Source organism: Argopecten irradians, chromosome 15 (assembly GCF_041381155.1).
Source record: "Argopecten irradians isolate NY chromosome 15, Ai_NY, whole genome shotgun sequence".
Lineage (NCBI taxonomy): Eukaryota > Metazoa > Mollusca > Bivalvia > Pectinida > Pectinidae > Argopecten > Argopecten irradians.
In genome coordinates, this window is record NC_091148.1 from 13,710,207 (window position 1) to 13,737,368 (window position 27,162).

The 27,162-nt window shown below is 35.1% G+C and overlaps 2 protein-coding genes across 2 annotated transcripts in view; both read left to right on the forward strand.

Moving 5' to 3' along the window:
• LOC138308597 (TPR and ankyrin repeat-containing protein 1-like) overlaps positions 1-27,162 on the forward strand; it is a 150,651-nt gene that overhangs the window by 102,726 nt on the left and 20,763 nt on the right.
• Positions 81-23,008, forward strand: LOC138309560 (uncharacterized). The gene is made up of 11 exons (XM_069250794.1): positions 81-324; positions 7,029-7,113; positions 8,385-8,521; positions 10,090-10,246; positions 11,469-11,774; positions 12,033-12,308; positions 12,721-14,210; positions 14,338-14,515; positions 16,156-16,419; positions 16,565-16,714; positions 22,800-23,008. The coding sequence occupies exons 2-11, from the start codon at positions 7,086-7,088 to the stop codon at positions 23,006-23,008; spliced, it is 3,195 nt and encodes a 1,064-aa protein (XP_069106895.1). The 5' UTR covers positions 81-324; positions 7,029-7,085.

Genomic DNA, 27,162 nt, shown 5'->3' on the forward strand with positions numbered 1-27,162 from the left:
ATTTAATAATATATTGCATATTTAAAAACAAGATACCGGTATTAGCCGGCGCACTTTTTCTTTAAATAGAGTGACTTGACGAATCAAGCAGGGGTATTGTTGTGTTGTCCATGACTATACCTAAGAAGGAGGTTTATACAGGTAGATAAAAATGTTAATGAACTAATACCTGAAGTAAGATTATCATAAGTACAACTATAGTTTCACTATCATCCAATGAAGGGCTGCTGGATAGACTTCGACCCTCGATAGGAGTGTTTTCTCTAGCCTATTCGGTAAAGTGGGGCGAGCGTGTGTGATTTATACAGTACATGTCAACGCTATGTAAGTATTTTTTCATCACATTTTCTACTAACTCAAATATCAACAGTGTGAAAACTAAAATAATATTGTTTATCATTCATGTTCACATTTACGAAAGCCGATGCACGTTGAATTTTTAGCTCACCTGCCCCGAAGGTCCGTCTGTCCGTCAACGTTTCCTTTAAATCGATACTAGTCATAGAGTTCTGAATGGATTGTAACCAAATTTTGCCACAAACATCCTTGGGGGAAGGGGAACAGAACTTGTATAAATTTTGGCTCTGAGCCCCCGGGGGCAGGAGGGGCGGGGCCAAATAGGGGAATTAGAGGTTAATCCTATTAACCGCTACTCGTCCTAGAGTTCTGCATGGATCGTAACCAAATTTGGCCACAAACATTATTGGGGGAAGGGAAAAAGAGCTCGTATAAAGTTTGGCTCTGACCCCCCGGGGGCAAGAGGGGAGGGGATCAATAAGGGAATTAGAGGTAAATTCTATAAATTGCTTCTTGTCCTAGAGTTCTGCATGCATTGTGATCAAGTTTGGCCACAAACATTCTTGGGGGAAGGGGAACAGAACTTGTATAAATTTTGGCTCTGTCCCCTGGGGGCAGGAGGGGTGGCGCCCAATAGGGGAATTAGAGGTAAATATTCAAATTCCTTCAGAAAAGAAACAATGAACCTGTATCCAGAACATTACTTGGCATTACAAATTTGCAAGTTTCAAAAGTCGCTATAATGAGAAATAAAGTAGTTATTACAAAAAAATGAATCGTCCTGGTAGTTTAAAAAGTCGTTATTACGTTATTAGGATTTTCAAAAATCGTTATTACGAGAAAAAAGACGTTATAACAAGTTTCATGGGTCATTAAATCTAGAAAGTAGATCTGGATTATAATCTGTATAATTTTAGTCTTATTAACATTCATGGTCACTTAATGACGTGACTATGAACGGTGGGAAATCAGAGCACTTGAAGCCAACGACAAACTTATGGTCAGTACCTGGTAACTAATCCACGTAGGATTCGATCTAGAAAACCAGAATAGGAAGTGCATTGTGCGTTATGAAAGCAAGGGTAAATTGAATAAAAAGCAGTTTACTATAGCTTAACTTAACACAGCTGATTTCGACATTAAGATCTTGAAACACACTATACTAATGTTTTTACGTTTGTAGCAATATCCTTACTATATGTATAAATGCTTGACTAGTAAATCAGATATGTTAACAAATGATTCAAAACTTGATAGGGTTAGAGATAAACTCCGTATTGTGTTAGAAATATCTTGTTTTAGAGGCCCACTACGATTCTTCCATAACGGAAATAAAAAAATTATTAATAACAATGATAACAGCAGCTGATTTACATTTACGACCTAAAACGGAATTTTAATCCCAAGTTAATGTAATATTTACTATAACCGTATGTGACAAAGAAGGACAATTCTGCCCTAAGGTAAGGTACATAAACTGAAAGTACATCTATGGACTTCAATTCCAAATAAATGTTATATTTCCTTTAACCGTATGTGATAAAGAAAGATAATGTTCCGTTAAGGTTATGTGCGGAAGCTGAAAGTACTGGGTTGCGACCAGTTACCGTGATTATTGCGCAAGCCCTATCTCCCGCACAATATTTTGGAATTTTTGAACAGCTAAATTACAGTTGCAATGCAAGTGTTCATTTAACAAAAAAATGTTCGTTTGCAACCGATATTGCAAAATAATCTACTTTTTTCCATTCGAAATTTAAAGTTTGTAACATTAAATCAAGCGGGGGATAGTTTGAAATCATGACTTACTTGCATATTATTCCTGAAATTTCAAGATCATCATTTATTTTGTTTGTCAATCGTTTTCAAAAATCGTCTGTATCAAAGTAGGTCATTTATGCAAAATCATGGGCAAGTTACCGATCGGGCATGGATGGATAGGATCGTAAAACAGAAGGTAGTTTTTACCTGGTGCATACGTCTGGTGTTTACTTTTTCAAACTAAATAAGTTTATATTTATTTATTGAATTTCTGTAAGTTTTAGGTCGTCTACACCTTTGTTTGTCTAAGTTTACTCCAGCCCAGAGCTGAATCTTGTTTTTAGTGATTCCCCGGTCACTTATCGAACGCAACTTTAGACAGTCCTTTTTTTCCGTGATGCTTTCGATCAGTCACTGGATCCCAAAATAACCATGCATTATGATAATAGTATTCCACTAAAGTATATGAAAATAGGTGTAGGTCGCTTTATTGAAAGACATTCTAAGCTTTGGTGCAGTGAACAGGTTTTAAAAAGCGCATTTCCTTTATATTTTGAAATCATAGTAATTGGTCCTGTAGGTATCGTTAAATGTACCAATTAGCGGTGAAAATAATTAGCGCCTGGTCAAAAAACATAGTATCAAAATTAAACAATGACTATGTTTACTGACGTATCTTGGAATAAAGATAATTCATGTCTATTTTCAACACCTTCTGTGCGTTAGTTTTGACAAAATCCTTGAAAAACCTCAAAAAAATCATGGTAACTGGTCGCGACCCGTTACATCTAAGAACTTTAATCCCAAATAAATGTAATATTTCCTTTAACCATATGTGACAAAGACGGATAATTTTACTGTTGTGCCATTTTGTGTAGCGAATAACTTTTGGGACCCTATAAAATTATTAAGCTCAGATACATTTAAAAAAATATGCACCTTTAAGAATATACAATTACTGTTGCATTACATTCAAATTAAAAAAAAAAATCATGTATACCTGTATACGTGCTCTGTAAAATGTACATGTCAGTTTGTTCATTATCTATAGTTTGATCTATGATATACTGTATACTACATAACTAATATATATAATAGTACATACGACGTCTGAATGGTTTGTATAATGGCTGATCAATCATGTCGTATCAGATCACGTCCAATGATACCTGATATATAATCACCAGTTGAATAATTGGAACGGTTTCTATTCTTGGCTGTTCAATCATGTCAAAGTACCTTGATCATATCTGTTGTACAGTCGACAGTTGTAAATTAAACAACAGCCGAGTCAATACACACTGTTACACTTGTAAAAGACTATAAGACTCTTTCATATGTGGATATGAAGGATAGGAATATTCTACCCGAGCGTTACAAAATGTTATACAACCCGAGGCTTATATTTTGTGATCCCGATGATAGAACAGATTATCCGTCATAACCACTCATGAAAGTGTATTTTTCTCGTATCTCGACGTTTTATTGCAATTTTACTATTATGAGTATTCGCCATTTTGAAATAAACTCGAAACCCCCGCGAATCAATTCTCTATACTTTAAAATTGCGTGATATTTTCAACGCAAATCCCGTTATTTGTATCTTACTAAACCCAACGTAGTCTCTGAAAATATATATTCAAATTATACCGATAAAATAGTAGTTTTTGTTGACGCTGTAACGTCACGAGTCTGTATTGCATGAGTAGCCATGCAGAACAGCCTCATGCGACATGCGTTTATTCCCCAAGAACAGTCAGTATTACGCCTGTAGGTATAAGAGAAAATTTGTTCTCTCATATCTAAGGGTGTAATAATGGCTTGTTGTATCATGCAATACACTCGTGTCTCACAAGGCTAATACAGCACGAGCATGGCTACTTATGCAACACAGACTCGTGACGTCACAGCTTCAACAAAATTACTATTTTTCTCGATGAATTAGCAATCATAGGTACGCTAAGCAAGCCTGAGCACATCAAAACAATAATAAGAATCCGCGATGAAAATTAAATGCTGTTTTGTTACTTTCACACCCTAATTGAAGGTATAAAATAATAAAACACACATGTATAATAATTGTCATACCGATAATCGATGTGTACAATTACGCAATCAGTGATGTTTTCCGATGTTTACTTAGAACTATTTCGTTTTGATCTTGGTTCAGATCTTGTGTATTCCCGAAAATCACACACAACGCCTTCTTAATTTAGTCCTCCGCAGTAGATTTTCTTAGTTTATCTATCTAGTTGAATGGTACAAAATTGATGCTATAAATGATGATTAATTAGGGATTTCTATTTACTGATGGAAATCCCTATTGTTATTGTTCTGGTTTTTCTTATTGTTTTTCTGGGTTTTTTCTTCTTATTTCCACAATTCTTGTTAGCAGCATATCTCACGAACCAAACAAGGTACGAAACTCAATTTTAGACACGTTATGTACGTACATGGGTTCTAGAAACGTACGATCGATTTTTTACAAGGTCACAGACGTAAAAAACGACTTTTTTCGAACATACTTTAAACGTTTATAACTTCATAACCGTACGTTGTTCAACGTGTGCGTTTCGTTATTTAGGTAGATCGCGATATTGAACTTTTTTCTTACTACATGTTATCAGAGATTATGTCTAGGTCAAGAGTTCGCTAGAGGGTCAAATGAGTTCAAACAAAGGTCAAAAATTAACTTTACCATAGAAATGTTTTGAAGGGTGCATTTGAAAGAACATGATCTCAAGCTTATAAAATGAACAATTGCAAGGTCATATGATTTAAAATGGCGGAGATATAGGACATCAAAAATCGAAATTTTTATTTGTCCTTGCGGTTGACGTTTCAGCACCTTTAAACCTGTATGTACAGTGTTGATTTTTAATACCTATGTTGTACGAACTTTTGTCTTCAAAAGTCATTGATTTTAATTGGGTTATATAGAAAAATGGCGGAAATATAGCTCTCAAAATATGGCAATTTGTTCCATATATATTTTTCGAAATTTTCGAAATGGCGGGCTGGGATTTTTCATATTCATCAAGTTTTATCGTAAAATGCAATTGGATTTGGCATCAGGTAAAACCTATTTTAGCCATCTTTAAACATATCCGGTATGGTAAAAATGATAATTGGGAATAATAGAATTACTCATTTGGATTCGAAGTATTGCGCATTGTTTAAATAGCAATAAATGATACTCAGCTGTTACATCACCTAGGTTACAATGATATACTGGAGAATCTCTCACCAGATATCATCATTGCAATATTGTAATGGAATCGTCGAGCTATACTCTATATGTGGATATGAAGGATAGGACTATTCTATCGCCGGGATCACAAGCCTGGGGTTTCATATTTTGTGGCCCTGAGTAGAATACTTCTATCCGTCATACCACATATGAAAAGTCTTATATAACACTGCAACTTCCTTAGGTTTTGACTTATTTGGACAATCGTCGATCGTCTAACGTTATACAAGTAAACGCAAACACCTAGTTGAGCAGATTTGATTAAGGATGTAAACTTTTTTTCTCATTTTTAAATAGACAGAAACTCTTAATGAAGAGATATAAAAAAAATTCAGTCATACAATGATACATATATTTTACACGTACTTGGTGAAACGCTGAATTAGGCTCAAGCCCCCGGAAAAATGCTGAACATACAAAACGCAGTGAGGTTTACCACTCATTGCAATTAGGCTTTTTCGAACGCACATCGTTACGATAATGTGTACAATATATGTCCACAATGACATACTTGTAAGCTTAGAAACGATAGAAAACGAAAAAAACGCTCAAATAGCGAACAAGCTGATTTCAGTGATATGAGGCCTAACGTGTATTATCAACGATACGATTTCGTTAGTGCCTAAACCCAAGGCATTAAAAGGTTGTTGTAATCGATGTTTCTCTACTTACTTTATACAGAAGTTTAATACCAAAACTCTAATTGACAGCGAAGTTATCACATTTAAAGAATAACACAGTGATCTGCGATCTGCGACTAAATGCCACATTTCAATGCCACGTTTTATTGAGCCCCGAAAACATGGTTATTGGACTGCATCGCATACCATAGACACAGGGGTTGGATTTCACAACAGGTTTAGTTAATGAATATTTAAATGTTAGCTACAAATAAGTTACCAGACGGAAAAAACATTCAGTTACATTCAACAATAATTACAGTGGACTTTTAAAAAGGGTGATTATACACCACAATCGTCATTATCTTCGAAACCGGATCCCTGCTAAATCGAGCAACTGGATTACACATTAATTAAAACTGCACTGCTAGTACCGCGCAGCATTTTTTGTATTTGGCTAAGAATGTTATTTGATAAGATTTAAGTTATTAATTCGTGTACATAAAACAATATTTCAAAATCGCCGTTTTTAATCGTAATAACGCACAAAGAATGAAGCTATTTTCGGAACTATATTTTGTGTTGCCTTGGTGACGAGAAGAACTGACTGGCGGCTGTTCCGTAGCTGTACATACATGTTCGATAACTGGTATAATGTTTGACATTTATATAATAATGTTATACCGATTACGTATTATTCGACTTTTTTCAACGGCGGGAATTTTAAATTGGTTAACGTAAATATAAGGATTGATCATCAATTGTTTTGCTTGCATTGACTGATGGAGAAAGTTAATCTCGTGCAAATGTTACATGAACTGCTTCGCAGTTCACTTCATTTGCACGAGATAAACTTTCTTCATCAGTCAATGCAAGCAACAAAGTTGAAAACCAATCCTTAAATGATAGTAGATAAATACAAATGAAATAGGAAACGTGCTACTCGAGGGTTTTTATAACAATATGCTTGCTGATGAAAATCTGTTACAAGGAACGCAATGAAGTTCGTCCGTTTGCTGTTATAGTAATTATCCGTTTTCATACCACAGTTCCCTTGTATGCGCCTGTGAGATTTGAAGTTGTGTTTTTTTATTTAACAGAATGAAGTAACAGGTCCACAATGGGGTAGTGTTGACCATAAGGCTTCCGAAGCCATCATGGCGGACTCCTCTCCTTTGTATACAGGTCAGTGTAATGCCTCTTATGTATGCGGCATATTTGCATTTTGTCAAATCATTTTGTCTAGGAACAGTTAAACTATATGTTTATATTTTAACTAACATGATTTTTGCCATAACTGATGTACAAATTGTCCCAACAAGTGATACATTTTACATTTGACTAATAGAAATAATTCAGGGTATATATAAATGCAAGGAAACCAACGGAATGTCTGAAAGAATATTAATAGAACAAAGAACATAAGTACAAAGGTTATCCGTTATTCGTTATATATATGTATTTAATCGATCGACATGTGCAATATATTCACGCCTCATACTCGTAAACGCACGTGTATCTAACATCGTAGCGTACACAATAAGGATGCAAAATTGCGTTTTTATTGACAGCTGGCGATCATTTAATCGTCATTTACTACCAGCATATTCTCAAATGAATTTGCTATGTGGGAAACTACTTCAAATACGGAAGACATTAATCACAAACCTTTTTATTTTATAATTTTCATTTTTACATTTATCCATTTTTTTTAAATATATCACATAAATACAAATACATTAGACATATACAAATATGACAAGACATACACTACATTATGTACTTAACTATCAAATAAAAACAGCATGCTGAGACGATATGCAAAACCTAAGGAAAAAACTCAATTTTTTTCGATGAATTGATATATTTGAATGCGTAGTTTTGAAAACTTTTAATTGTATTTCTTTAATTCTTTGAAAAATAGAGCTATATATGATTGTAAATAATTGTATATAATTGTAAAATGAAATTTTGACATCTTGATTCGTTAAAAAAGCACTGGTAAGGGGAAATAAACCAATTTTCATTTTCTTAGCAGCTATGTAGATAAAAAAAAATTACTTACACAATACATAAAAATACAAAAACACTATACAAACAAAGAAAACAGTTTCATGAATAGGAATCTATAAAAATCATTTGTTCATGGATAGTTTATTACCTAAATGGTTAGTAAATCACTCTGTAATATGGCGGAATACCACGCCACCTCTCGGAAGTAGAGACGACTTCATGTATTACCGTTTGGAATAATGATGACAGTAATTGTTTATATAACGACGTAGTGATAACTACATTTAATCAATATGTTATTAATAATATCCTATTTCTATGTTATAATGTATTAATTGTTATCATGTTAATTATAAATTTGTAAGGCATCACTATACGCCTTTCGTAAAGTATGTGATTGCTGTTATATTTTGATGTATAATACCAATACATGTATGTACCAGAAACGCCAATGGAGGAACACACAGAAAGACATGTACTATACGAAAGAATGGCGGAGCAATACATACAGCTACTGAATCCGGGAAAAGCCTTGGACAATGCTTTGGACGCCATCAAATGGAAAAGGGATTCATACAAAGTAAGCATTTTGCAAACCAATTTATTAAATCCTGAACACAATATACACTGTGGTTTGTCTCTACTAGATGACAGAATCCAGAGCGTTCCTCACGGGGTCAACTGTCAACTCAAGGGCAATAAGTAGAGCTGTCAATGATCTTCCTCGTTCATTTTTCCATGTGATCACAGCTTACTCATTAATTATTTTTGATGTTATCCTAGAAATCGTTGAGGTGCTTCGTCATTCATTTTCCTTATTATCCTAGTACTGTTTGTAAAAATTGCTTTATTCTGTCGCAAGCATTAAAATACAGTATGAATGCAATCCATTGCTCTGGTAGAACAATATCCAAAATAAACCACAGACCTCACCTACAACATGCCTATCAGTGCCCAATATGCTGCCTTTACCAGTCAATGAATGTAACATACACATTCCGACACGAAATATCCATTGGATCTATATAAATGTGACAATATGTTCCTTGCATCACATTGGCTATGCACATAAAGAACTTCGCAGATTTGTGGTTAATCCCGGATATATTTTGCACACAGTTGAAGTAGAAGTATTCTATGCTTAATATTGTTTTTCTTGTTATAAACTCAATACCACTAATTCAGCAAGGCTATGATTCTGATATAAAAATGGTTTCTAGCAGTACAGTAAGTCAATGCACACAATAAGCAATAAGAACAAAACACATGACATCGATCGCCTGAACAAACAAAGGGATGGAATCACTGCTGCGCTCTCAGATAGGCTTTATTGGCTTATATTATTTATTAATCGTTTCCGCGTGTTGCATACCATTGTATTGACGCTAGGTGAGCTATATTATAAACCTTCCTCTGTCGCATTAGTACACTCCATGGCCAATTAACCTACTTAATAGACAGTTACACTATCTTCTATTGACACAAATGGGTGTGTGTTTTAAGTAGGGTATAAACCTTACACTGTTTATGATATTGACGCCCCAGACAGTCCAATATTTCATATGTTAGACAGGTTTTTTTCTTTTCTTTTACATTATATCCCTTTCAACAGATTGGCTGATAGGGACAGCGTTTATGTCGCTTACTATGTACGAGGAAGGTATCAAGGCCATCACAACTGCATTGGAACTTTACAGTTTGGAAGACAAATAGCAATAAATGTTGATAAACGTGTTGGTTTATCTTTTGAGTAAAAAAACACCTTAAAATGAAGACTTTGTAGGCATGTGTATTTTTGATTATTTTGTCCTAAAAATCATTACAATTTACAGATATAGTAACACCTGGAATACAGAGAATTGTCTAATACGTCTCCATCTCGGTTCACCCGACATAATCCGTGTATAGTTTACCTCTTTATTAGGCAACCTATCTAATGCGATTGCGACTCGCATTTTTTAAATACGCTTTCAAAATGACGATGCACTGGAAGCTAGAAAATGAAGTCTCGAGAATCTTAAATATGATGAAAATCTTTAAATGACTTAGGCTCATTCAATTTGAGTACTCAAATGAAGAATTACGTGATTATCTTTGATTTTTGATTGTGGTAATTTTACTATTTTTTCGTTCCCTTTGTACTCTTAGGCACATTGGCTGATGGGGAGATCGTTTATGTCGCTGACTATGTACGAGGAAGGTATCCAGGCCTTCTCAGCTGCTTTGGAACTTTGCTGTTTGGAAGAAAAACGACAAGAGATTTTGATAGAAGTATTGGTTCAACATTGTAGTAGAAGGGATAGGGGTAAGTTTTCGTTATCTTAAATACACATTATAAACAAAACCATTCTAATCCCTGCATTGAAAAATGAGTTGTATGTGTGCGATTTATATTTCAAAAAAAGTTATTTATAACATTTTGATAATGAAGTAATTTTAGTATTTGTATGTTGTTTTTAATGACTAAACTTATGTCTTGACATTAATTTATTAATAGTTTTGACAATGTTGTTAAGCAAAATGCCCACAATGGCTTAAATTAGAATGCATCTCTACGCTACATTGTACAATGAATAACATGTCGACAAGAAACACAAAAAAACAAAAAGACGACCATAAAGAACAACCAGCTAACAACAATAAAAGACTGTTAAAACATTGAACATAACAGTAACTATCCAGTAACAATTTTTCGCCGAACGGTTTATACTTGCATGTGCCATAACTGAATGAAAATTTTGACATTTTTTTCATTGGTAATCTGCAGAAAACCATCAGGTTTAATGAAAACCTTTCAAATTGACAGGCAAAAATTGTATGAAGCCTTATAAGCATTAGTTGCAACAGAGAATTTATGTACTATAGTTCTTGTTTTAATTCATTATGCATGCTTAGATGAAAACATATGGCTATATATCGAAATATGTAAAAAAAATTGATGGTCATGATTCAGAAGAATCAACAAAAACATATCATTTTGTAAATCATACAGAAATAATACTGAATAAAAATCATGATGAACGGTAACTATTCAAAAACATTTGATAAAAATATTGAATGAATTGAAAATAGCTCAGGTGGATCTCGCTTTTAAACTGGAGTTAACCGACATTGTTGTAACATCGTTGCCGAGACCGCCACTTGAGTACACGACGTCTTTCTCACGACAACGGATCGTGATTTTTTTTCCGTTCTGTATCGATCATAACATGCCTAAGGCAATAAACGAAGCATACAGTTTTTACAAATGTTTTACCTCAGTTACTAAAAAACCATTAAAATATACTTGGTATACATACATGTTTACTGCATCTACAAAAATATCATAATCCGATCAAATGTATTTTAACTTTTTTTCAGCTAGATATATCTATTGGAACTTTAAGAAAATGGTATAATGATGGAACTGTTTATCAATAATTCGTTTAGATTTGTTCTATAAATTGAAGTGATATGCATGTAGATTGTATACTTTTAACCGTCATTGAACCATATACTATTTTAATCAATATGTAATATTAAAACAGGAAGGCTAGATATCATCAAAAATATTTCAAGCGCCACCTGGGCTTCTGTAGCTTACGACCTAACGAAGGTAAAATTGTTCAGCGAAGCACATACTGCATTCTTACAACTGATGAAAGTAATCCCATACCAGTCAAACGTGCGGGTGAATCTAAGGCCGCTTTGTGACGTAGACACAGTGTCGAAAGAGGTATGGATATTGGACCTCATCAAGTGTCTTCTACGTCATGGCAGCGATTACAACACAATGACGTCACATTCGGGTGATACGTACGTCCATGTCGTGGTCAGGATGACGCTTGTCACAGGTATATGCTTTGTAATCATAATTAACAAACGCAATTTTACCCTCTCCCAACTAAATGTCGTGGTGATATAAGCGTTCATTGCTGAAATGATATTCCCTGATTATATTTATTTAAAAATGACAATCGGTTGAGTAACTTATTGTTTATTCCAAATTTGTATGTCATAAGCTATTGAAAATGAAAAAAGGAATTTAAAACAAAAAACCAGAGGAAACCCTACTTATATCCATATATTTGATCTTTTTAACAAAACTCTAGGTGAGATTGGCCTTTTACAATATGTGCTAGAAAGTACCCTGCGTCAAGGAGAACTCAATGAGTTGCTGGATTGTCTTGGAAACACTGCCCTCCACCTAGCAGCACAATATCCTAAATGTTCGCCCTTTATTCGCCTGGACGTAATGAAGTTACTGGCTGAAGCTGGAGTTGATGAAACACTAAAGAATTCAGAAGGGAAGACTGCAGTCGATTATGTTTCAAGATCTGAGAATCATGTTCTTCAATGTTACAAAGATTACCGAGCAGTTTGTGCCAGTAAGTTATATACGATACTGTAAACACTAACTAACTGTTGGTTTGAATGAAAAAAAAAAATCTTGGTGCTATATTAACATTCGATGTTTTTGTTTGATGCCCCTATTATTTATACGAATGTACGTTTGATGGTAACTGACTTATTGCCATAATTTTCATTTGATTACATGTGTACGCGCCGCAAATTTTGGTGTACTCTTTAAAATTTGGTCAATTTAACTTCATATAGCTCTACCAAAGAAAGTTGCCTTTATTGAAGTCGTCTAAAGCCAGGGAAATGCGAATTGATGTCGTTGCGAACATATTTGGTGTCAAAGCATGATCATTAATGATTAAAAAAACAATAATTATAGCAAGTAGGTAATAAGGCATTTGTAATACATGTTAATGTTGTGAGGTTATCTTATTATAGAAATGCTGGCGGAGAAAGCCGACGATATTGAAAACAGCAAGGAAGGTGATCTTGAACAGGAGACATCAGCTGACCATACCAACGTAATAGAAGAGCAGACGGAATATGGGACCAATAATAACACAAAGCCACTAGCGAACTCTCTTATTACAGATGAGGTCCCGGACGATTGTTCCTTTGAAAACGTTGACCAACTACAGGGAAGTGGTCGGATTAAGGAAGGAGATGATGACCAACTCATGCTTTCTCCTATGCAGGTAGGACACGGACAAACTGAAAGCCAATCACAAGGCAGATCTGAGGATTTCATAGTAGACAGTCATCTCCAAGTTAAACCTGTTCCGAACAAATCGGAACATGACGAAGAAATTCATCACGTCGACGACAATGCCTTGAAGCAATCCCAGAAAAGAAGTTGGCCTCCAGACTATCAGTCATGCACCAGTGATGAATCGAAATCTAAAGTTAAAGCTGGTGTAGAAATTGTTCATGACGGTGATACCACAGTGCAACCAGTTGAGCAAGAACAAACTGATATAGACGACGAGGAAAATGTTTCAGAAAATCTAGGCATAAACGATGACGACCTAATGCCGGAGGTCAAACCTCACATCATAACAAGACATCCGGCGGGTAGCATAGAAGAACAACTTAAAAAAAATGTTATTGGTATGGACGATGAGGATCACGTTTCACAAAATCATGCTAGAAACGAAGATGGTATGTCTGAAGTACAAACACAGCCTTTCAAGCAGCATTCTGTCGAAAATGACCAGTGTTCCGAGATGTTATCAGGAGACGAATATGCTATGTGGACTGAACACACTATAACCAAATCCACAAAAATGAATGACCCGAATGGTGATAAGGACTGGGATTTTTTCCCTCATGTTCAGTCGTTATTTAGTAGTGATACTTTGATCGAGAATAAAAATTTCGAGAATTCTGAGAATGGGCCGATGACAACAGGACTTGAAACTGAGGACAACTTTGACAGACACAGTTATTCTCCGGCACCAGAACTTCACCAAATGAGAATGACAATGAAAAATAAATCAGATGATAACGACCAGAAAATAAATAAAATAGATGTCATATCAAACTTAAAGCAAGATGGAGTTCCCAAAACAAAGTTTAGTGTATCAATTTCAGGAGAGTTATACGAGAATGAAGTTTTGACGTGGGAAGTTGGTCCAGTTTTGTTGGAGGATATAATTATCAAGAAATTCGATAAGGAAGGTTGTGAACAAACTCATGATAGAAAGTCACAGCAAGCTATTCTTCCCAAAACGTATAAAGTTTGTGACATGGAGGCAAATTTGATGCCGAACACGCCTAATAGTGAAAATTATGATGAAACTCATATGGCTCGTGAAGTTTGTACACAAACAACTACTACACATGACCGATTACACCAAATTGAGCACGTGAAAAACAAATTGGAACGTTCAAAGGACAGCCAATCGGATAATCTTAAACATATTCACAAGGTACGTGATTGAAAAATATAACCTTTATTTGAATATTCATAAGACTAATCAGCTGAAACTTTCATTCATTCATTGTAGTCTTTGGTGTTGCGACAAAGAATTTATCGAAATTACTTTCTATTAATAGGAAGTGAAAGAACTGTTTAATGAAGGCAAGTCGTGGTTAGTAGACCTTAGACAGAAGAAGAAAGGTTTTGAGATTTTAGGGCGATGCTTACAAAAGGCTTGCCTTCTGTCCACCGATGGTTATGCTAATGATTCCATAACTTTAATCTGTCAACACTTGGATGACACTGTGGACCAAGGTAAGTTTGAAGCTTGTTTATTATCTTCAATTTCCCGTTTGACTGTCCAATGCCTTCGTGTTAACTTAAACATACAACACAGCCGACAGTTATTAAAATAAGAGCCGTAACAAAAGTTACTTACTTGTCACTATTAGCAACATCGAAAAGTTTGAGCTTCATATTGTACTTCAGAATAAATTTGAATATATTTGAAATAATTATTTGCATTGGAAAGGGGTACTGAATGCATAGACAATAATAGCAACATAAATAATAGTAAATGTATTTATTTTGTTAATTATACATATATATTTATACGCTATTAAACATCAATCTTTGTCCAAATGAAAATTATTGTTTATTCTCTGTCGGTGGTGGAGCGTTTTTATGTTTGTTTTAAGTATTGATGTGTCCTCATTATCACACTAAAAGTTATCTTTGTACCCACAATAGAGTGAATGAAAATACTAGATATGCCTCTTATGTGTAGATGATGTAATATTATTTACATACCGTGTGTAAGGTACATCTATCTGACTATAGAGACTGTGTGTTCATGTTTTATACATTATTTTCCAAAATTATAATTTATAAAAAGCTATTCACCTACTCATGTTTATTAAATGCTTTATCCATAAATTATGATCGTGTTTAAATATTTATAAGCAGGCACAATCAGTCAGTCCAAATGAAGGCCTGTTTGACAGAATAATATGTATATTAATTTATTTTTAAATACACCTTCATTGGTTAGAATCGCATTACCTGAAACGGTATGAATGTTAAATTGATTACAACTCCCATGGCTGCCACAGAACAAATACGTTAACGTCTGTGTACGCAGAAAATGAAGAATATTTGCAAACTTTATGCAATTTTGATTTGGAAAAGGTAACAAAACCCTATGCATTGTTCTTCAACCGCTACCTCCTAAAATAGCAATTACATCAAACGTTTTGTTTACAATTATAGTATTCATCTGGTTTGTAATTAAAGAAGTTTTTTTTCGAAAATATCTTTGGTGTTTGGAAATTGTAATTAATTAATTCAAGTATAATTTAATTAGAGAAACCATATAATTAATGTCGATATTGTTCTTTGTTTGTGCGATTGAATTATGGACCGACTTAGTTACTAGATAAGAGGCCGCTGTGGCCGAGTGGTTCAGATTTCCTGACATATTAACACAAGCCCTCCACCTCTGGGATACGAGTTTGAATCCCATCTGGAACAGTTGCCAGGTACTTACCGTTAGTTGGTGGTTTTCCTTTGGGTACTCGGCTTTTCTCCACCAACAAAATTGGAACGTCCTTACATGAACTAGCTGTTAATAGAAAGTTGAAGTAAGAAAACCATAAATTACTGGATTTCTATATATCTTTGGATGTCATTCAGTACAGTTAACCCTGTTATAGTGACTACTTCTGTATAAAGACCACCTTCATAATAAGGCAACTTTTTAGGCTACCAACAGTTTAATTTCTGCACAACTTAATCAGTATATAAAATTATCTTGGCTATAAAATCCATTTCTCTTTAGCGGTGAAATCGTCGTTATAGACAGGGTTGACTGCAGTAGTGTATGGCATGCATTCCATAATATATTTTCGTTCAGTTTTTCTTTAACATACTTACAGTATTTACTTTATTTTTGATAGATTTTTGCATATGCCTGGTTCATATCCCGGAGAATTATCTGAATAGGATCTTATATCTTCTTCTGGATGACAAGAAATGGACTTGTGCCCTCAGTATTATCAAAAGTCATCGAAAACGACATGATTCTAAAACAGCGCTTGTAGAAACAGTGAACGTTCTTCGTTTGGAATCTGTTATACTAGATTCAAAATTTAGGAAAAGTACAAAAAGGCTGGAACATTTGATTGAAGATTTATTGAAGATAGGAGTTTCACTACCCGAAGGTAACTATTAAGCACTCTCATTTGGATTTTTTCGCATTTTATTAGTGTCAAGAGTTTGTGCCAAACATCAAATAGAGTTAATGGCAGTCACATGTGGAATTGGTGTTATACCCATGTCAGTGATATTATCGTTTCCATTCTACAGAAGGAAAAGGTTGTATTCAAGCATGTATAAGAAGTGGTCATTATGGAATTATACCATTGCTGCTTTCGAGGGGTGCTCATCCCAAACATGTGACGTTATCCATTGGTGACACCCCTATTCATGCTTCTACATCGATCGCTCTAGAAACAGGTTAGTGACTGTTTTTCAATTTTCCAGAAATAAAAACATTAAGTTAATGGGATGCCGTTTTTGTACAAGATTTTAACTTCTGTTGGTAAAGAAAATATATTTATCTAAATAGATTACATAATATATACTAATAATAATAAAAATACTGTTAGAGGTATCTTCATAATTCCAAGTGTTCCGAAATCAGAATGATTTTTTTAGTGTTCCTGCAAAATTAATGTATTTTATTTTTCTTACTTTTTGGGAAAATCAGTTTTTTTATGTCCATGTTCCCCCGATGCAAAAATTCACTTGGAAGGTCTTTATCACTACAGTGTTGATTCCGGTTGAAAACAAGCGTTTTGACGCCCTTCGAATTTGCGAATTCAAACTCAACAAAAGTAGCGGAACAATATCAATAAACCAGATATTTTCAGCACTAATATCGAGATTAACCAGGCATAGAACTCGATATGAAAATATTGCGATATGAGTAAATAAATGATTAATTTCTTTATTCTGATTACCATTTCTAAATTTGACGATTTGATCCCGAACATTCCAATGACGTCTCTTTTTTGTCCTCTATGAGCCCGGGTGATTCGACCTTGCAAGCTGACGTTTTGAAGGATTTGAATAAGCATTCATTTGTGGTATTATGGTGGCAATTTGCACTCACTAGTATACAGCTTAACATTGTTTAAAATAATAGTGTTACTTTATCTTGAAACATTTCATTATTTAAACGTCACTTTGACAAAAAGAAAAAGAAACAGTAAGCCTGCGTAGACTACAATGTAAATCTTACAGCGTTTGTGGATACAGTGCTTCGTTTAGTAGATGAAATTCATGAAATATTGCACAAAAACATCATTAACATGCTTCTGAAACATTATTTGAATTGAATATGTTTGACATTGTGTTTAAAAAAATCGCGGTACCACTTGTCATGTATATCTTAATCGGTCCTAATCCGGTTAGTAGTGTGTCCCTGTTATTATGTCACGTGCTGGTGAGCCTCGTTTGGATAATAAATGATGCTGGACCTCAGCCATGTTGGTTGTTTTAATATGCTAGATTAGGCATACATTACACCACTGGGTTGCGAGCAATTATCGAGATTTTTTCGTTTTTTTTTCTTATTCATTAAAAAAGAAGCGATCCTTGAAGACTTAAGACTATCTTTAGCCAAAAAATTTCGGCAATAGCATTCATTTTTTTTATATTTGAGTTGAATGCATCAAATCGGATCTGTTCCCGACCTCGACTGTGCATTGTATTTTCATGCAACTTAGTAGAATTTTACGATGCATACGCAGTAGAAAGATATAATCTAAAAAAGATTGTATTGTACAATTTCTCATTGCATATAACTTTGATATTCCATGGTATAAAATAAAAACTGTCGTTTTCTCCGTATCAACGTAACACGAGCCTGTGCTTCGTCTCGGGAAATCTAACTCATTCCTCTCAGAGGGTGTCTTCACCGACGTTCGAGTATTTCAGAAAAAAACCCAAAGATTATCGTATACCAGGTATATTAAAGAACAACAAAAAACTTTGTGATTTGTGATCAATGTGTTATTATAATTTTTTCACTTTTCTTCATGTTGAAACAACAGCTACATGCCCATTACATTTACAAATTGTTATCTTTACAATTAGGAATTACTCAATCATACATCATCAAAAAATAACAATGTTATCTGCTTCTTATAAAAAAAATCACTGTATATAAAAAAGCAGAAATCTGGCTTAGTGTTAACGTGCAGATCTTCTGATCTTTCGATTCTCACCACCAGCGGCAATTTTTTTTTTCTTTTTTTTGTTTAATATATCATGCAATCATGCCTATTCAAATTATTCACAATATCTGGCGAGGGCTACATGTACAAATGTACATGTAGCTCTATTACTACAGAATAAATAATTATAGATCTGAGGATTTACATCGGATATATACACGGTCAGTATCTTACAGTAGCTAGGCCAAGGACGTGTCCTTGAATAGACCTGTTAGTTTTATTTTGGTGTTGACACGGAAAGACGAGATGACTCCTGTCTTCTGGACATTAAAACAAATAATTTATTTCATCTAGGCAAATAATAATTTGAAAATTCCATATACCGTCTGCAAGGAGACGTCCTAGGCCTATCGTACCCATAATACACTCGATCGTGGTCTTATACATATGTATTATAACTTTTCATCGATAATTTGATCCAGATATATCTGTCTTCAACAGTTATATTTAGAATTATGAATATGTGGAAGGAAAGTATGTACAAGATAAAAACAACCCATCTCAACTGCTATTCTGGGACCGTGAAATGTAATATTGGTCACCTCAGCCCAAGCACAAGGGCACGCAAATTATTATGTAAAATAATTCCTATGTACGTCATGTCCACATGACTGAAAATTGTGAAAAATGAGTTATATATTATGTAAATATCGGCTAGCTTGTTAACTTACATTATATATAATAATAATAATAAAAATACTGTAAGAGGTATCTTCATAATTCCAATTGTTCTGAAATCAGAACGATTTTTTAAGTGTTCCAGCAAAATTAATGTAGTGTAACTTACTTACCTTTTGAGAAAACCGTCTTTTTGTGTCCCTATTTCCCTGATGCAAATTTTCACTTGGAAGGTCTTTATCACTACGGTGTTTATTCACGTTGAAAACAAGCGTTCTGACGCCCTTCGCGGGTTAAGTTCATTTTACGAATTTAAAGTCAACAGAAGAAGCGGAATAATATCAAGAAACAATGCATTTTTAGCTCTAATATCGACATTAGTCGGGCACAAAACCCAATATCGGATAATAAGAATTTCCTGTAATAGTTGCAATAGGAAAATATTACGATGTCAGTAAATAAATGTTTAATTTCTTTCGTTTGATTCAATTTCTAAAATTGTTGACTTGATCCCGAACATTCCAGTGACGTCACCTTTAGTAGGAATGAATGAAACGGCAGTCAATCCCGCCAAACAGTGACGTCACAATAACCGGAATGGACATTCTGTGTAAATAACAGGCAATTTGCTTTCGTTTTGATTACCATCTTCTGTATGTATAATGAAAAAAGTTGCAGGATAAACAGAATACCGGTCGCTATATATCTTACAATACAAGTTTTATTTTGTTGTCGACAGGGAAAACAGAGATGCAAAACTCCTCATCTCATCTCATCGCACAAACGATAGCAGAAGCGATATTAATTATAGCAAAAAAAAAATGTCCAACGTTGGAAATATTGCAAGTACATTCATTATTTACATAAACCAGTAATTAGAATAATCATTTATTTCATCTAGACTAAATAATTTGCGAGTCCCGTACACGCCTGCAAGGAGACGACCTTGGCATATCGCTACCCACGACGCTCTCGATCGTGGTCTTATATTATGTAACTTTTCCTGGGATATTAATTCTAGATATATCTGTTTTCGACAGTTAAATTTCCATGAACATGTGTAAAACAAGCAGTCTCAACTGCTTTTCCGAGACCGTAAAATTCAATCTTGATCACCTCAGCCAAAACACAGGGGCACGCAAATTATGACAGAAACGTTTACAAGTAATTTGATACGTATGTCATTTGAAAGTATTGGAGACCTTTTGATATGCACGTGTATATCATGATGTTTCAAGTGGATGCCCGTATTATTTTTTGTGAAAAATGAATTATATATATTATATATATATTAGGTAAGCTTTTTTATTGTCATTATTGTTATATACACTGTATGTGATATTTAAACGAAAAACATATTTTACCTAAGAAGCCAATTATATATATAATGTAAGTATCGGTTAGCTTGTAATAATAATAATAATAATAGACTTTATTTAGAGTCGATAACACTTTGAGTCAGAGACTCGTCTTCCAAGTGGTCGACATAAAAATATACAATATTTACAACATGGAATATATCATAGACAATACATATTACAGCGTTGCATGTATTATTATAATGGATATCACAGTCAGATTATCACAGAAAATAGTAAAATTTAAAAAGGCACTCATAAAGCTCATGGTGCATAAATATACGGAAAAATAAAAACACATCTTAATGAATTAGTGTCTAATATACATATATGCCAATATGACAAAAGAATAAAAATTGACAGAATATATGCTATTATAGCATGTGTTAAAATTGATTTTGTTTGATTAATTAACGATAGTTTACTAAGACGATAAAAGAACAAAAAGTGCTGGGTTTATTAAAATAGGTATTAAGAGGCAAATGAAACTGTGATTATTGGGATACATGTAGGAAGTGTTTTTTGCATTCGTATTTGAATTTGGAGAGTTTTGTATTTTTAGAAACACTTTCGGGTAGATAATTCCATAGTGATGGTCCACTATGCTTAAATGAGCTCTTAAATTTTTCTGTTTTAAATCTAGGTAATAAGTATTTCCCTGAAGTGGCTGATCTAGTCTTCTTTTCATGAATATTGGATACTAAATTGTTACAATCTAAATAATTAGGACATAATTTGTTAATAACTTTAAACATAAGAATGCACTCATTATATTTTACTCTTTTGCTAAAAGGTAGCCATTTTAATTCACAGTGAATTTCCTCACCTGATACGGTACAATCTTTGTCTAAAATAATACGAAGAATTCTCTTTTGTATTCGTTCAAGTTTGCTTATGTACAGCTGGATACAATGTCCCCAAACATTTGAACAATAATCAAGGTAAGGTAAAATGAAACAATTAAAAAACGTAATTCTAGAAGAAATTGGTAAAAAAATCTTCATACGACATAATTGATGAATTTTTAAATTGACCTTTTTTTTAACAACTTGGGCATGTTTATCCCAAGTAAGGGTATCATCAATACAAACACCAAGTAATTTTTCATGTTTGACATTTTCTAACTTACTGTTGTTGTCAGATACATCACAGAATATATTAATCTCATTTGAAACCCTTTGTTGTTTCTGTTTACTTCCTATTACATATATATAATGTAACATAACTTTGTTTTTTCAGTGTTAATGACCATTTTGTTAGTTTCACACCAACTTTTATAATGTAACATAACTTTGTTTTTTCAGTGTTAATGACCATTTTGTTAGTTTCACACCAACTTTTAACATTTACAAAGTCAGATTGTAGACAAGACTCAATAACATCAGTTTTCTTGTCTGCTACTTGCATGGATGTGTCATCAGCATACATAAAAGCTTCACATTGTTTACAATGGAGAGGCATATCGTTTACATATAATAAAAACATCATGGGACCAATAATCGAACCCTGTGGTACGCCAGTTAAAATTTCACATAGGTCGCTAAGCGATGATTTAAAACATACAGTCTGAAAACGATTGGACAGGTACGATGTAAAAAAACTTGGTAGTACTGTCTGAACAACCGTATATTTTCAATATCTGTAGTAATATATTGTGGTTAACAATATACATAACACCAATGAGGTTTCCTTTATCAATTTCCTCATACCATCTATTAGATAATGCTGTAAGAGCAGTTTGACATGAATGGTTACTCCTAAATCCAGACTGGTTTTCAATAATAAGGTTGAATTTTGTTAAAAAAATCATAGAAGGTAGAGTGCACATGTTTTTCTAAAATCTTTGATAATAATGGCAGGATTGAAATAGGTCTATAGTTGGTGACACTACTTTTTTCACTTTTTTTGTAGATAGGATTGACTTTAGCATGTTTAAGTTGATCGGGAAATACATTTTTAATTATACACATATTTAACAATGAGGTAATAGGTTCAGCAATGACAGTAGCTGATATTTTTTAAACATTTGGCGGATATACCATCTAGTCCTGTAGCTTTAGTACAGTCAATACTGGACAGAAACTTGGAAACAAAAGATAATGAGATTTCTGGTATATCGTATACAGTGTCTAAAGGTAGGTGTCTAGATACAAAAGCTTTTATAGTACTTAGACTATCAGGTAAATGTTTTGATTCATTATCAGAGATATACTCTTTGACAATATTGGTAAAAAAAATGTTAAAGTTATCTGCAATTTCTTCATCAATTTGTATGTCATTTGATAATTGACTAATTATTGTGCGCCTTTGCATTTGCACTTGAAGGGAATATCGAGATTCTTGAAATTCTGCTCAAGAAATATAAAGAAGATCCACGAAAAAACAGCCATTGTGATCCCTGTGAAACAAACAATAATGGAGATGGGCTGCTACATATAGTGCTTCGTCGCCCTGATGGAACTATGTCCAGAAAGGTTATTGATATATTACTTCACCACGTCCCAATCAGAATGTGTTGCCAATTGAAGTATTAACAGAACGCTAATAACTTTTGCAAATCTACAAACTTATCAATCTCGTTTTACTTTCCAATTTTAAGAATAAAGAGCCCTTTCGGAGAGGTAGCGGGCCTTTTAGTAATAATATGTTAGGCCTATACCTACATGTGTTATTTTAGTATGCCTATAGTTCCATTTACAATTTAAAATATTATATTTTAGAAATATTGAACCAGGAACATTCTTAACCCATATATAACCGTATGTGAATATGTTGTTCAATCTGTTTTTTCTCCTTTATTCAAGTTGTACATAATTAAACAAGAGGCCCAGAGGGCCTGTATCGCTCACATGGTTTGAAATGCCTAGGAATGTTCTGAATACAAGTTCATTGTTTCTTTTCTGAAGGAATTTGAATATTTACCTCTAATTCCCCTATTGGGCCCCACTCTTTCTGCTCAAGGGTGTCAAAGCCTAAAATTTATACAAATTCTGTTAACCCCAAGGATGTTTCTGGGCCAAATTTGGTTAAAATCCAAGCAGAACTATATGGCTATTAGCGATTTATAGGATTTACATCTATTTCCCCTATTGGGCCCCGCTCCTCCTGCCCCCGGGGGGTCAGAGCCAAAATTTATACAATTTTCTGTTCTCCTTCCCCCAAGGATGCATTTCTAGCCAAATTTGGTTACAATCCATGCAGAACTCTAGGACAAGTAGCGATTTATAGGATTTACCTCTATTTCCCCTATTGGGCCCCATCCCTCTTGCCCCCAGGGGATCAGAGCCAAAATTTATACAAGTTCTGTTCCCCTTCCCCCAAGGATGTTTGTGGCTAAATTTGGTTACAATCTATGCAGAACTCTATGACTAGTAGCGATTTAAAGGAAATGTTGACGGACGGACGACGGACGGACGACGGACGCCGCGCCATGACATAAGCTCACCGGCCCTTCGGGCCAGGTGAGCTAAAAATAATAATAATAAGGACACCATTACCGTAGTCAACATATGTACAATGTACATACTTCCCGGTAGTTATACATGTAACCATTGACTTTACTGTGATCAAATGTTAAAATGCATATACATGTACATGTATTCTACAACTTGTTGTTCGTGCATTATCTGAGCGTTGATTATATTTACATCTGTATGGTAGGATGCCTAAGCGATTAATTTTATTTGATTGTGAAAAAGGGACACTTCTTAATGAAAGACTGTATGGTTGCCATGCTACCAGTATTAATACTAAATATTTAGGAATAAACCACTGCAAGGACACTGGCGTTGCTTGTCAAAAGTAATTTCTTACATTAAAAGATCATGCTTGAAAGTAAATAACATAAAAACAGCTTATTAATTGATAAGAAAGGGTAGATCTATGTGACGTAACGTAATTCCCAGAACAGGATACAAACCTCTCGAACACATTGAAAAGGTGCAAGTCCGAAGTCACTTGCGCGGTTGAAAAATGCTTGTAAATTAAACATGACCTGCTGTACATGTATCTAAATCTATTATCTTCGTTTATTGCGCTTGGAAATATTTACATGAATTAGAGTACTGTCGAGTTTACTTTTGTAAATAGCGAGCGTATACATGTAATAAATATCGTTAAGTAGTACCGTAGTGTAGTAGTGTCATAAGATTGTGATTTATATTACGTTGTTGCTATCCTTTTGGGACTTTGATATAAAATTCCAGAAATGTGAAGACTGCCCTGCTGTTTTTATTTCTACGCTACCCTCAAATAGAATTAGATGATTAAATAATGTCAGAATAATACCGACAACTGAAATACAGAAATGGAATGAACAGACGTAAAATTAGATTGATTAAATATGTTTAAAATCTCATTATTTTGTGTTTTTAGTGTCTAGAGTGTTGTTGCTATGGAGAGAAAATGGTTGCTATGGTGTAACTATGGGCTATAATATGGTTAAGTGTTGTGAAACATGACATGGTTTCGATGATTTCTTATACACATCACAAAGTACTAACGTTCTTAAAGTTTCCACCTTAATCTACACGTTAGAAATTTTTAAAAGCAATTCAAGTGTCTGTTTTAGCATCAATACTGTATGCTCGTTGCCAGGCCTGTTGCTAGGCAACAACATAACAGAATGTATTGAAAGTGTGCATTTTATAATTCCCATATATTGATGTATATATAGTATCAAAATAAAGGCAATCTCTGTTGGGGCCAAAATTGACCTTTATTGCACCTACTCCTTTGGCCACAAACATTCTTGGGGGAAGGGGAACAGAACTTGTATAAATTTTGGCTCTGGTCCCCCGGGGCCAAATAGGGGAAATAGAGGTAAATCGTTTAAATCGCTACTGGTCCTAAAGTTCTGCATGGATTGTAACCAAATTTGGCCACAAACATCCTTTGGGGAGGGGGAACAGAACTTGTATAAATTTTGGCTCTGATCCCCCGGGGGCAGGAGGGGCGGGGCCCAATAGGGGAAATAGAGGTAAATCCTTTAAATCGCTACTTGTCCTAGAGTTCTGCATGGATTGTAACCAAATTTGGCCACAAACATCCTTTGGGAAGGGGGAACAGAACTTGTATAAATTTTGGCTCTGGCCCCCCTGGGGGCAGGAGGGGCGGGGCCCAATAGGGGAAATAGAGGTAAATCCTTTAAATCGCTACTTGTCATAGAGTTCTGAATGGAATGTAACCAAATTTGGCCACAAACATTCTTGGGGGAAGGGGAACAGAACTTGTATAAATTTTGGCTCTGGTCCCCTGGGGACAGGAGGGGCGGGGCCCAATAGGGGAAATAGAGGTAAATCCTTTAAATCGCTACTAGTCATAGAGTTCTGAATGGAATGTAACCAAATTTGGCCACAAACATCCTTTGGGGAAGGTGAAGAGAACTTGTATAAATTTTGGCTCTGACCCCCCGGGGGCAGGAGAGGGGGGCCCAATAGGGGAAATAGAGGTTAATCCTTTAAATCGCTACTTGTCATAGAGTTCTGAATGGAATGTAACCAAATTTGGCCACAAAAATCCTTTGGTGAAGGGGAACAGAGCTTGTATAAATTTTGGCTCTGGCCCCCCGGGGGCAGGAGGGGCGGGGCCCAATAGGGGAAATAGAGGTAAATCCTTTAAATCGCTACTTGTCATAGAGTTCTGAATGGAATGTAACCAAATTTGGCCACAAACATTCTTAGGGGAAGGGGAACAGAACTTGTATAAATTTTGGCTCTGGTCCCCTGGGGACAGGAGGGGCGGGGCCCAATAGGGGAAATAGAGGTAAATCCTTTAAATCGCTACTAGTCATAGAGTTCTGAATGGAATGTAACCAAATTTGGCCACAAACATCCTTTGGGGAAGGTGAAGAGAACTTGTATAAATTTTGGCTCTGACCCCCCGGGGGCAGGAGGGGGGGGGCCCAATAGGGGAAATAGAGGTAAATCCTTTAAATCGCTACTTGTCATAGAGTTCTGCATGGAATGTAACCAAATTTGGCCACAAACATCCTTTGGGGAAGGGGAACAGAACTTGTATAAATTTTGGCTCTGGTCCCCCGGGGGCAGGAGGGGCAGGGTCCAATAGGGGAAATAGAGGTAAATCCTTTAAATCACTACTAGTCATAGAGTTCGACATGGGTTGTAACCAAATTCGGCCACAAACATCCTTGGGGGAAGGGGAACAGAACTTGTATAAATTTTGGCTCTGGCCCCCCCGGGGGCTGGAGGGGCGGGGCCCAATAGGGGAAATAGAGGTAAATTCTATAAATCGCTACTTGTCCTAGAGTTTTGCATGGATTGTAACCAAATTTGGCCACAAACATCCTTGGGGGAAGGGGAACAGAACTTGTATAAATTTTGGCTGACCCCACGGGGGCAGGAGGGGGGGGGCCCAATAGGGGAAATAGAGGTAAATCCTTTAAATCGCTACTTGTCATAGAGTTCTGAATGGAATGTAACCAAATTTGGCCAAAAACATCCTTTGGGGAAGGGGAACAGAACTTGTATAAATTTTAGCTCTGGTCTCCCGGGGGCAGGAGGGGCGGGGTCCAATAGGGGAAATAGAGGTAAATCCTTAAAATCGCTACTAGTCATAGAGTTCTACATGAATTGTAACCAAATTCGGCCACAAACATCCTTGGGGGAAGGGGAACAGAACTTGTATAAATTTTGGCTCTGGCCCCCCTGGGGGCTGGAGGGGAGGGGCC

Excerpts from the sequence above, each read along its gene's own strand:
- LOC138309560 (XM_069250794.1), top strand. The coding sequence starts at position 7,086 with ATGGCGGACTCCTCTCCTTTGTATACAG. Across the intron at positions 8,522-10,089 it reads GGAAAAGGGATTCATACAAA|GCACATTGGCTGATGGGGAG; the intron begins GTAAGCATTTTG and ends TTGTACTCTTAG. Across the intron at positions 11,775-12,032 it reads CAGGATGACGCTTGTCACAG|GTGAGATTGGCCTTTTACAA; the intron begins GTATATGCTTTG and ends ACAAAACTCTAG.